Source organism: Schistocerca cancellata, chromosome 7 (assembly GCF_023864275.1).
Source record: "Schistocerca cancellata isolate TAMUIC-IGC-003103 chromosome 7, iqSchCanc2.1, whole genome shotgun sequence".
Taxonomy (NCBI): Eukaryota; Metazoa; Arthropoda; class Insecta; order Orthoptera; family Acrididae; genus Schistocerca; species Schistocerca cancellata.
Window position 1 is genome coordinate 236,503,302 of NC_064632.1, and position 13,403 is coordinate 236,516,704.

Genomic DNA, 13,403 nt, shown 5'->3' on the forward strand with positions numbered 1-13,403 from the left:
TGTACTTGCAGTGGGGGCAAAAGAAAGAATTTTAGAGATGCCTTACAGTCCATCCCTGGACATAAAAGACAAACTTCATGTATTTATGAACAAACTAACTCATCTATATGATAAATATGCTCTCCCAGAGATGCTGCACATCAGACTAAAAAATAACCATGTACTCCTGAAAATCAAATTGATTACAAGCTGAAAGGGAGCAGAGGCAATTGATCTGAGAGAAATAAGAACACAGTCTTGCCAATACATTCATCTAAGACACGCAGATCAGACATGTATGGAAAAATCTGTGAGATCTAAGTATAGGCAAAGTACAATCTGCAGCTTGATCTCATTGTCCCAGTTGAGGAACTAAATGAGCACTTTGCTTTAGTGAGAACCGTCATTGAACCATAAATAAATGCAGACTTATTACTTGTTTCACAGAGGTAAATGACACTACTGACAAAAAAATTTCTCTCGTAATCTGACAATGCTGTTGAAACATCCAGCGCAGATATCAAATCAGCATCTACTGTACAGGACAGCATCACAGTTCAAAAGATCAAGCTTATTATTGACCTACTAATGCTCATGTTAACTACAGCTCATATCTTCCCTAGACCTGAAGGAACTTGCCTTGACAACACAGCAGAAACACTCATTCCCATCAGAGTGAAAACCTGCCTTTCAAGCATTACCACCCAAACAATTTCTATAAGTCCTTTTCAGTACCAGGAACCCAACTATGGGATGGTCTCCCTCACTACAACAGAAAACTAACTCTGCCAGGCACTTAAATGTGATTTGCAGAGTATCCATGTAGGACATCCAGCATCAGTAGATAATTAATAACATATTATTTAAAGAATAATGCTGTCAGCCTGTGTTCCAAATGCACCAATTACCCTTTTGTAATTAAGTACCTTACCATACATTCCTCATTCCCCGAAACATCTAGCTGCAGCATTACATTTGAATTTATCTCCTTTAGGTCTCACTGTGCCATAAAAGCTCACTTTTTACACCCATAAATACCTTTTAGTTTCATCTGCTATCATTGTTGTTGTTATTACTACCAGTGGTAGCATAGCAAGTATCATTGCTGTTAGTTCCTAGTCAATTCTGTTATTCCAAATACCATTGGATAAATTCAAATATTCTTTCGAATCATTTTCAGTACTATTTAATTTCATTATTGCATATCATGCAAATAAAACAACATAAATAAAGATCTGGATGAAAATGATATGTATGAAGGAGAGGAAGAGAGAACAATAGATAGAATAGAAATGAAAGAACTGGAAGATGCAGTGTGTAAAATGAAAAATAGAAAAACACCACACAGTGATGGAATCAACACAGAATTGTTTAAATATGCGTGTTGCACAGAGAAATCCAGATTTTTTAATTACATGAACTGATGCCAGAGAAATAAGAAAATTACAGAGGACTGGAAATTAGCTACAGTGGTACCTGGTGTTCATTATTAGACAAATCATTGAGAAACACAGATTTCAGTAGAAAGACGTGTTTAATATTCCTGCACTATGTGAAAGTTTTCAATAAAGCAAATAGAGAAAATCTATAAAAGATACTGAACAGAAGAGGAATATCTCTACGCACAACAAAACTACTAAAAAGCTTGTACCAAGGGTCAGTCCCTTTGCAATCCACTATGAGCGATCAGTTACTGAAGACCACAGCTTGTGTGTGACATGTGATTGCCGATGACATGCCCGTGTTCTGAGTGGAATGGTACACCAAAATATGAGAAATAATAACTGTCTCAAGAGTATGTAAACATTTCATTGGGCTTTTCAAATCCAGTGAGATACATCGCAGTGAAGAGCATTCTAAAAAATTATTTTTCTTTACTTTCTATTTGTTCCATGGCTGAGAAAAGCTGTAATAAGATACATGAATCGAGTCAGTCACTTGTCCTGTAAAATATATATATTGCAGCTTGTAAAAATACATTTGTTAATAACCTCAGATCTGACGATTCCAGGAATATCGTAGACCACAGAACGTAGTACAACAGAGGATGTGTTTCCAAATTCCTCAGTGTCCTTAATTTCTAGTAGTTTGTTGAGGAACTGCACTTATACAATCTTTTTAAGTTGTTCAATGTCAGGCTCCTCTACCATTCTACTGTTAAGCTGCTGAAACATTAATATTTGTCCTCAGTTTTCACATGCACATTTCATAGATTTATAGGCTGCTTTTTCTTTTTATCTACTTTGAAATTTATCTTATTCTTTACATTGCTATGACTAGAGACTCTTTATTCATTTTAGTACAAGCCAAGTCAAGCCATACTTGATGCTCAGGGCATCGCAAGTCAAAATTTTATCCAAATAATCTCTGAAAGAGGAGTTCCATATGACCTCTCCTTGCCTGTAACCACATATAAATTTCAGCATGCTCTCTTTGGAGTCAAGAGACATCATTGCACATAAATGGTCTTAAAGCATAATCACAACATAACAACACTCAACACACATGAGCACCAGCTGCTGCCTTTTAGACAGCACAAAAGATTCTCACCAAACCTAGGAACGAAATCTCTATAATGCATACCTTCCATTTTAATCAAGTTATGCACATGCTGTAGGAAACATGGAACACATGCACATGAACAGAAAAAAGTCATCATATAGATGCAACTTCAGTTTCACACGCTGTGACATAGTTGTGAATATAAACAGTGACCCAGGTACTGTCAAATGGTTTTTTTTGTGCCAGTCTTTGGTCACAATATTAAGTCATTCAGTGATTACCGGTTTCAGTAAGTAATGACCATCTTAAGATCTGCCATTATGGCTTTATCACAGTAGGACATGGTGGAGAACAGATCTGAAGATGGTCATTACTAATTGAAACTGGTCATTGTCGGAGGACTTAATACTGTGATCAAAGACTGGAATAAAAAAAAATTAAAAAGAATTGCAACTTCAGTTTGTGCATGATTACAGTCATAAGTAATTAAAAACAAAGAACTTAATTTATTCATTGTATCTCTGTTCACTGATTGGCTGAGGGAATCATTTTTTGAGGAAATTGACTTACATAAACAACACTTTTTCAGTATATAGAAGATTGCTGTAGTAATTACATTTGGTGTTACACCTAGAACATCCAGTAGAGAGCCCCTTATGCAGATCCATATTTGGAAAACTGTTGCACATATACATACATACACACATACATTAATCCTTGTTCCATAGATCGTAAATATCACATTTCGTAATGATGTGGATGTGTCACTTTAACATAAGTTTTCTTTACACAAAATAATTATTTTTTTGTTTTTCATTTTTTATTTTACAGTTACTACTTCATATCTAACAATTCATCTATTGAGTAGAAGGAGTTGTCATTCAGAAATTCTTTTTATTTGCTTTTAAATGTTGGTTGGCTATCTGTCAGACTTTTAATACTCTTTGGCAAATGACCAAAGATTTTTGTGGCAGCATAATTCACCCCTTTCCTCTAGTGTTGTAGTTATGTGTTTTGCTGTTATTTATGAATTGGGATGTGTTATTAATTACAAATTTCATAGGTGAATATATGTATTGCAAAGGTACTGTGAATATCCCGAGTTCCTTAAATAAATGTCTGCAAGGTGATCTTTGGTGGACTCTAGCTACTGTTCTGATTATACGCTTTTGTACAATGAATACTTTCTCTCTTAATGATGAATTGCCCCAAAATATGTCGTCATATGAAAGCAGTGAATGAAAATAGGCATAGTAGGCTAATTTTACTGATATGTTTATCACCAAAATTTGCAATAACCCTAATAGCATAAGTAGCTGGACCTAACCGTTTCAGCAGATCATCGACGTGTTTCTTCCAGTTCAATTTCTCATCACTGCACACATCCAGAAATTTCGAGTATTCTGCCTTAGCAACAGACTTCTGTTCATAGACTATATTTATAAATGTGTTAAGCCATTTACTGTATAGAATCGTATAAACTGTGTTTCCTCAAAATTTAGTGAGAGACCATTTGCAGAGAACCACTTAATAATTTCCTGAAAGACATTATGTACAATTACCTCAGCTGATTTTTGCTTACTGGGTGTGATTACTAGTATCAGCAGCAAAATGAACTAGGTTTGCATCTTTATGAAAATAGAGTGGCAAGTCGTTAATATATATTAAGAATGATAAGGGACACAAGACTGAACCCTGTGGCACATCATTCTTGATACCTCCCCAGTTAAGGACTCGCCTAATTTTTGCAGACTATCTGTACTGTTAATTTCAGACTTATGCATTCTTCCAGTTAAGTATGAATTAAATCATTTGTGCACTGTTCCACTCGTACCACAATACTTAAGCTTATCGAGAAGAATTTTATGATTCACACAATCAAAAGCCTTTGAGAGATCACAAAATATCCCAATGGGTGATGTTTGGTTATTCAATGCATTTAATATTTGGTCAGTGAAACTGTATACAGCATTTTCTGTTGAAAACATTTCTGAAAACCAAACTGACATTTTATTAATACTTCATTTTTACAAATATGTGATGCTACTCTTGAATACATTACTTTTTCAAGAATTTTAGATGAGGCTGTCAGAAGTGAGAATGGTAGGTATTTGTTAGCATCAGATCTATCCCCTTTTTTATGCAATGGTTTAACATTAACATATTTCAGTCTGTCTGCAAAAATGCCCTGTTTCAGTGAGCTACTATGTATGTGGCTGAGAAACCTACTTATTTGTTGGGAACAAGCTTTTAGTGCTCTGTTGGAAATGAGATCAATTCCATGTGACCTTTTAGTTTTGAGTGAGTTTATTATTTTCCTAATTTCAGCAGGAGGGCTGCATTGAATTTCAATTAATCAGATTGCATAGGTACTGCCTCTTCCATATACTGCCTTGAATTTTTTAATGAATACCTGGATCCTATTTTCTCTACAACACTTAAAAAGATTATTAAAATTGTTTTCTACTTCTTACTTCTTGTTAACAAACTTTCCATTGAGTTTGATAGCAATACAGTCTTTCTGTACTCTCGGTTGCCCTGTTTCCCTTTTAACAATATTCCAAATTGTTTTAATTTTATTATCAGATGTGCTAATCTCAGACATAATGCACATACTTCTGGACTTTTTCATAACTTTTTAAATACAGTGCAGTAGTTGGCAGCATGTTCAGCAACAGGGTGGTCCACTTGTTTCTTGGCCACAGTTTGTCGGTGGCCATTCATGCAGACAGACAGCTTGTTGATTGTCATACCTACATAGAATGCAGCACAGGCCTTATCTTTCCAGTCTCTCATCACCTCCCAAAGCCCCACTGTTTGGCCACAGAGGAGCACTCCCCTTGTAACTCAGTACCACCCAGGACTAGAGCAACTGAATTGTATTCTCCGTCAGGGTTCCGATTACCTCTTGTCATGCCCTGAAATGAGAAATGCCCTGCCCACAATCCTTCTCACCCCTCCCACAGTGGTATTCCGTCATCCACCAAACCTACACAATATATTCGTCCATCCTTACACAACCCTTGCTCCCAATCCCTTACATAATACCCATGTGACAGACCTAGGTGCAAGACCTGTCTCGTACATCCTCCCACCACCACCTACTCCAGTCCGGTCACTAACATCAAGTATCCCATCAGAGGCAGGGCTACTTGTGAAACCAGTCATGTGGTCTACAAGCTAAGCTGCAACCACTGTGCTGCATTCTATGTAGGCATGACAACCAACAAGCTGTCTGTCCATATGGATGGCCACCGACAAACTGTGGCCAAGAAAAAAGTGAACCAACCTGTTGCTAAACACGCTGCCAAACATGATATCCTTCATTTCAATGACTGCGTAACAGCCTGTGCCATATGGATCGTTCCCACCAACACCAGCTTTTCTGAATTGTACAGGTGGGAACTTTCCCTGCAACATATCCTTCATTCCCGTAACCCTCCTGGCCTCAACCGACGTTAGTCACTGTCATCACCAATCCAGGCCCCTTCCCTGCTCCATTCCAACACTATACAGCCATCATTCCACCACCACACCCAGTCTCTTTTTATTTTTGTATTTCTTCTTTCTATTTCTCCCCTTTTCCGCTCACCACCCCCCCCCCCCCTCCCCGGCCACTACTCCCCTGCCTGCCACCCAACAAACAGCACTTCACTGTCCATCATCCCCACCATACTATCCCTCACCCTCCCCGCCGCAGGCTCCTCCTTTCCCCCACCCAGTCATCACTCCCATCATCCACTGGAGCTGCTGCTCACAGTGTGGTTTCAGTTGCCTGAGACTGGAGTTTTGTGTGTGTGTGTGTGTGTGTGTGTGTGTGTGTGTGTGTGTGTGTACTGTTGACAAAGGTCATTGGCTGAATGCTTTATTGTAAAGTGATAAATTTAAAATACAAAGGCTTGCTGAAAGGTAATGACTCCAAATTTTTAATTTGTTCACAAAATCAGTTGATGTATTATATTTCATGCATAATTACTCAGTTAACTTTCCCACTTCACTGAAATGAGTTGCAATCTTCTGTCACCACAGGGATCTGGATCATCACATGTAACATGCTGGTGTGTAAAATAACTATGCCAGGGTACTGCAAGACCATAAGATAACTGAAAGCATAGATTCAGTAATTTCCTGGCTGAGTTGGAGATTTTCTCCTCTCAAGGATTGGGTATTGTGTTATATTTACATTTGTATCATTGTAACTGATGAGAAAATCGTCTACAGTATGCCATCATATCATTTATCCATAACTGAGGTGGTTGGATGTTCATGGACCAAAAGCCAATAAATGGCAATAAAAAGTGAATAAATAAATTTGAGAAGTTGGTCCACACATGAAGCATGACAATGCCAGAACACACGCAAGTGCTGCAACATCTTCAGCAGTCTGCCACTGTCATCAATCATCCTCTGTAAATGCTGACTTGGTAACATCTAATTTTCATCTGTTACTAAAACTTACAGAACACCTCCGAGGACTTCATGTGATAGTGAAGCAGTGCAAGCAGAGGTGAGGTTGTGGCTCCATTAACAAATTCAAACATTCTGCAGTGACAGTAGCAACAAATTGCTCTCTTGTTGGGAGGAATGTGGTGACTATGTTGAGAAATAAATATGTAGGCATGAAGAATAAAGATATAGAATGTTAATAAAGTCTATTTTATTTAAAAAGCTTTCAGAGTTTTCACAAAAAATTTGGAAGCATTACTTTTCAGAATGCCCTGACCTGATGCTTGATTGTGATTTTTTTTTTTTTTTTTTTTTTTTTTTTTTTTTTTTTTTTTTTTTTTTTTTTTTTTCAGGTGATTCATCACCGCATCAGATATCCAATTTGCTTACTATTTATGTGCAGCTGCACTTTGTATTGCTTGGAGTCACAAATTCTAATCAATAGGAAGAGAAAATAAAAATTTGATTAATTAGTGTGTAATATTTTTCCCATAGCAACAAGGACGAGCAACTTCAGAAGGTAGCTTGAGTCTGGATACATCACAGGCACAGAGAGAGTTGATCAGTCAGCTGGAAGCCAAGAACCGCGAGATCATGCGCGAGATTGCAAGGTTAAGGTATTGCTTGTCAATGTTGTGTCCAGTAGCTAGTTTGCATGAATGACCATCCAACTTACCCCTCCTCTTCATACCATGTGGAAGTTGATGTTATTTAAGAAGGAAATATAAAATTTAAACTTAATTTGTGGAGAGCACTATTTTGATGAGTTTTAAAATAATAAAATATCTAAGAAATAAAAAAAAATAACAATTATTTTTACATGTTGCCACAAACTGGAAAGTCTCACTGGATATTTATGCATATAACTACAAAACCTAATTCAGAGAAATCATATTGAAGATCATTTTCAGCTTGACAAAATGCATTATGTGAGATACAAGTAAATTTAATAAAAGTATTTTTTTAACCAGTTCTTTAAAAGTTCAGTTTGCACTACCTCACACTTCCAAGAACAGCTTACCAGACACCCACAGTTTGAAATCTGCTAAAGGCATGTGAATAATTAAAATGTGATGGAAGGTTTAAGATCATTTGCTTCCATTTGTATGACCTGTGAAGTACATAAGTTAATTTTATTTGCAGAGCAGTGACTGACATTTTCTACTTTCATTTTAATGAAGTAGGGGTGACTGTGCAGAAGGTAAATAAAAGACACTTCATTTGTTTCAAGAAGAAAATTTCTTTCTTTCTTCTAGTACATTTGGTGGGCAGAAAATTTCTGACATGATAAAATTTGATGATGTAGGCACAGAATTAAAGCACAGGTGCTTCCTTTCAGGGACGTAGTTCCTCCAGGTTACTAGAGTACACTTTGAGGGTGGACATAAAGCCTTAACTTGCCTGTGCTTCACCCTGTTCCAGCTTCCAAACTCCACATCCGTGTGCCACACACTGCCATGCCATACAGTGTGTCACACTAGGTACTTCAGTTATCACTGACAAATTTCTCTGTTTTCCTGTTCTGTTGGCATGTTGTGTGGGGAGAATATTTGGTAAGTCTCTTGGTATCTTAAATTTCTATTTTCCTGTTTTGGATATTTTATGATGTGCAGAGGGATGTAAAATATTGTTTAAATCTTTTTGGATTGCTAGTTCTTGAAATTGTGGTGGTAAACCTACCACTCATGCACTACTACTCTTGTAGAATTCATACTCTGTTTTGATGAGCATCCCCTAATCACTTGTGGGTGTAGCAAACAAATCTATTCTGAAACATGCTTTTGTTAGGGTCTGCTTTATCTCTTCTATTAATGCTATTTGGGAAAGGTCCCAGACCGATAAAGTACTCTAGAACCAATTTTATAAGCTGTTTCTTTCATGGACAATTACATTTCCATATTATCTTTGCAATGAATGTGTGTTGTGCAGCTAGTTATGTTCAGTCATTGTCCTTTAAATGACTTCACATGTATACTCGTAGATATATTTTGATTGTGACTGCTTCCAATGATTTCCACTGGTTAAGTTTAAGGAAAACTTAGATATTTCGAGTAATTGAACTTTGGCAACAGATGGCAGTTTTATCCTCTCAGAAATTTTCAGATCTGCAAACCACTAATGTAAAACAATTTGCATCTTTAAAACTTCCCTTATGTTGCAATAAAACCATTTTCTTCATGGTACCCTTTGTTTTTTCACCATGGGTGCTGGCCCTACTTGATTAACAAGAGAGCTTCAGAGGAAATAGGAGGAAGAAGAGGAGAGAGGTAGTGTTGGGCTGAAGCTGTGAGCCACTCTGAGAGACGAGTTCAGACTACATAACTGGAAGTTTTCTGCTTATTAAAGGCAGCAAACTGAGTTAAAGCCCTGGTCTGAAACACAGTTTTAACCTTGCAGGAATGTTTGTTTTTTAATTTTCCCTCTATCGAACAAAGTAGTTTGTGGATTATATCATTTTAGTTCTGATAGTATTTTGAGCTCTTGATCCATGGTGTAAACCTCCTGATTTAAAAACTTTATATTGGAATATCACATACATTCTTCCAGTTAACTAAAATGCTTGGTTTAGCTGTTTCTAGAAATGTAAGTAGATGGAAAAGTAGCTGACATTGTCTTATGTTTGGAATATACCATGAATACTTTTCATTTTTTCACATTTTGGTAGGTAGCAGATATTCCTTTGAATTGATATTACATGTAGTTTTGTAGCATGCCATCATGTACATCCATTTATTCACCTTTCCTTTAAACAGATGCTTCTAGTAACCAGTTTCAGATCTTTTTACTCCCATGAGAACAGCATTTTGGTTAAATTGCCTCATATGTGGTACACAATTTCCTAAGTATCAGTTGTAGTGTTACATTGGTAGAACTAACAGTCAGAGCAGCAATGGATAAGTTTTGTGAAATCTGCTATATTTTTTTCACCTTTTATTGAATTACGCTTTACACTATATTTTGTAGCATGACAGAATGATCATATTTTGCATCTGCTTAAAATATTAGATCTGCCACAGTTCTTACATTTCAGAGAATTGTATTTTAGAAAAGAGATACTGATACTTATTTGGCATGTGATTATTGGTTTAAAAACATACTCAATCTGTGTTTCAGTTTTGCTGTTCCATGTACTTATGTGGTAAGTGATAGGACACAGACATTATACTTAATTGTAAGAAGGCAGTTTCAGCTGTCATAAAAAATAATTTCATAATTCTTATTATGTTCTTTCCCCAGTGATTTTTAAGATGGTAATTGTTAAGAGCTATATAAAAGTTTAAGAAAAATGGAAGACAAACAAAGAATCATATTAGAAAATATGACCACTCATCATACAGAGAAATGTGGAGTGATCAATGTAAAAGGTCAGGCAAGTGGTTATTTTGGTGTGTGTGTGTGTGTGTGTGTGTGTGTGTGTGTGTGTGTGTGTGTGAGAGAGAGAGAGAGAGAGAGAGAGAGAGAGAGAGAGAGAGAGAGAGAGAGAGAGATATGAGGAAGGGGGATGGGGGGAGGGTGCAATTGAGAAAAGGGCAAGGATTAAGCAGAGGATGCGATAGTTGGAGAAGAGGATTTGAATTTGGGGACAGACAGGGCTATTGTTATGTAGCATGTTGTTGTTGTTGTTGTTGTTGTTGTTGTGGTCTTCAGTCCTGAGACTGGTTTGATGCAGCTCTCCATGCTACTCTATCTTGTGCAACCTTCATCATCTCCCAGTACTTACTGTAACCTACATCCTTCTGAATCTGCTTAGTGTAATCATCTCTTGGTCTCCCTGTACGATTTTTATCCTCCACACTGCCCTTCAATGCTAAATTTATGATCCCTTGATGCCTCAGAATGTGTCCTAAGAACCGGTCCCTTCTTCTTGTCAACTTGTGCCACAAACTCCTCTTCTCCCCAATTCTATTCAATACCTCCTCATTAGTTATGTGATCTACCCATCTAATTTTCAGCATTCTTCTGTAGCACCACATTTCGAAAGCTTCTATTCTATTCTCTTCTTGTCCAAACTATTTATCGTCCATATTTCACTTCCATACATGGTTACTCTCCATACAAACACTTTCAGAAACGACTTCCTGACACTTAAATCTATACTCGATGTTAAGAAATTTCTCTTCTTCAGAAATGCTTTCCATGCCATTTGCCAGTCTACATTTTATATCCTCTCTACTTCGACCGTCATCAATTATTTTGCTCCCCAGATAGCAAAACTCCTTTACTACTTTAAGTGTCTCATTTCCTAATCTAATTCCCTCAGCATCACCCGACTTAATTCGACTACATTCCATTATCATCTTTTGCTTTTGTTGATGTTCAACTCATAGCCTCCTTTCAAAACACTGTCCATTCCGTTCAACTGCTCTTCCAAGTCCTTTGCTGTTTCTGACAGAATTACAATGTCATCAGCGAACCTCGACGTTTTTATTTCTTCTCCATGGATTTTAATACCTACTGCGAATACATGGAAGAATCCTGGAGACACTAGAAGGTATCAGATAGATTGTATAATGGTAAGACAGAGATTTAGGAACCAGGTTTTAAATTGTAAGACATTTTCAGGGGCAGATGTGGACTCTGACCACAATCTATTGGTTATGAACTGTAGATTAAAACTGAAGAAACTGCAAAAAGGTGGGAATTTAACGAGATGGGACCTGGATAAACTGACTAAATCAGAGGTTGTACAGAGTTTCAGGGAGAGCATAAGGGAATGGGGGAAAGAAATACAGTAGAAGAAGAATGGGTAGCTTTGAGAGATGAAGTAGTGAAGGCAGCAGAGGATCAAGTAGGTAAAAAGAAGAGGGCTAGTAGAAATCCTTGGATAACAGAAGAAATATTGAATTTAATTGATGAAAGGAGAAAATATAAAAATGCAATAAATGAAACAGGCAGAAAGGAATACAAACGTCTCAAAAATGAGATCAACAGGAAGTGCAAAATGGCTAAGCAGGGATGGCTAGAAGACAAATGTAAGGATATAGAGGCTTTTCTCACTAGGGGTAAGATAGACACTGCCTACAGGGAAATTAGAGAGACCTTTGGAGAAAAGAGAACCATTTGTATGAATATCAAGAGCTCAGATGAAAACCCAGTTCTAACCAAAGAAGGGAAAGCAGAAAGGTGGAAGGAGTATATAGAGGGTCTATACAAGGGCGATGTACTGGAGGACAATATTACGGAAATGGAAGAGGATGTAGATGAAGATGAAATGGGAGGTATGATACTGCATGAAGAGTTTGACAGAGCACTGAAAGACCGGAGTCAAATCAAGGCTCCGGGAGTAGACAACATTCCATTAGAACTACTGACAGCCTTGGGAGAGCCAGTCCTGACAAAACTCTACCATCTGATGAGCAAGATATATGTGACAGGCGAAATACCCTCAGACTTAAAGAAGAATATAATAATTCTGATCCTAAAGAAGCAGGTGTTGACAGATGTGAAAAATACCGAACTATCAGTTTAATAAGTCAGGGCTGCAAAATACTAACGTGAATTCTTTACAGACGAATGGAAAAACTAGTAGAAGCTGACCTCGGGGAAGATCAGTTTGGTTTTGGTAGAAATATTGGAACACGTGAGGCAGTACTGACCCTGCGACTTATCTTAGAAGCTAGATTAAGGAAAGGCAAACCTACGTTTCTAGCATTTGTTGACTTAAAGAAAGCTTTTGGCAATGTTGACTGGAATACTCTCTTTCAAATTCTGAAGGTGGCAGGGGTAAAATACAGGGAGTGAAATTCTATTTACAATTTGTACAGAAACCAGATGGCGGTTATAAGAGTCGAGGGACACGAAAGGGAAGTGGTGGTTGGGAAGGGAGTGAGACAGGGTTGTAGCTTCTCCCCAATGTTATTCATTCTTTATATTGAGCAAGCAGTGAAGGAAACGAAAGAAAAATTCGGAGTAGGTATTAAAATCCATGGAGAAGAAATAAAAACTTTGAGGTTCGCCGATGATATTGTAATTATGTCAGAGACAGCAAAGGACCTGGAAGAGCAGGTGAACGGAATGGACAGTGTCTTGAAAGTAGGTTATAAGATGAACATCAACAAAAGCAAAATGAGGAAAATGGAATGTAGTCGAATTAAATCGGGTGAAGCTGCGGGAATTAGATTAGGAAATGAGATGCTTAAAGTAGTAAATGAATTTTGATATTTGGGGAGCAAAATAACTGATTATGGTCGAAGTAGAGAGGATATAAAATGTAGACTGGCAATGGCAAGGAAAGCGTTTCTGAAGAAGAGACATTTGTTAATATAGAGTAAATATTTAAGTGTCAGGAAGTCGTTTCTGAAAGTATTTTTATGGAGTGTAGCCATGTATGGAAGTGAAACGTGGACGATAAATAGTGTAGACAAGAAGAGAACAGAAGCTTTCAAAATGTGGTGCTACAGAAGAATGCTGAAGATTTGATGGGTAGATCACATAAGCAATGAGGAGGTATTGAGTAGGATTGGGGAGAAGAGAAG

The 13,403-nt window shown here is 37.3% G+C and overlaps 1 protein-coding gene across 6 annotated transcripts in view; it reads left to right on the forward strand.

Annotated features, from left to right (window-relative positions):
* The window catches only part of LOC126092138 (dystrobrevin beta), a 630,369-nt gene that overhangs the window by 537,261 nt on the left and 79,705 nt on the right, over window positions 1–13,403 (forward strand). For 5 of the 6 annotated variants that reach the window (XM_049907600.1, XM_049907604.1, XM_049907603.1 and 2 more), the window contains one exon: window positions 7,423–7,544. In XM_049907600.1, the coding sequence (XP_049763557.1) occupies window positions 7,423–7,544 (122 nt within the window). The remainder of the gene's footprint in view (window positions 1–7,422; window positions 7,545–13,403) is intronic. The other variant, XM_049907602.1, reaches the window with a different exon arrangement.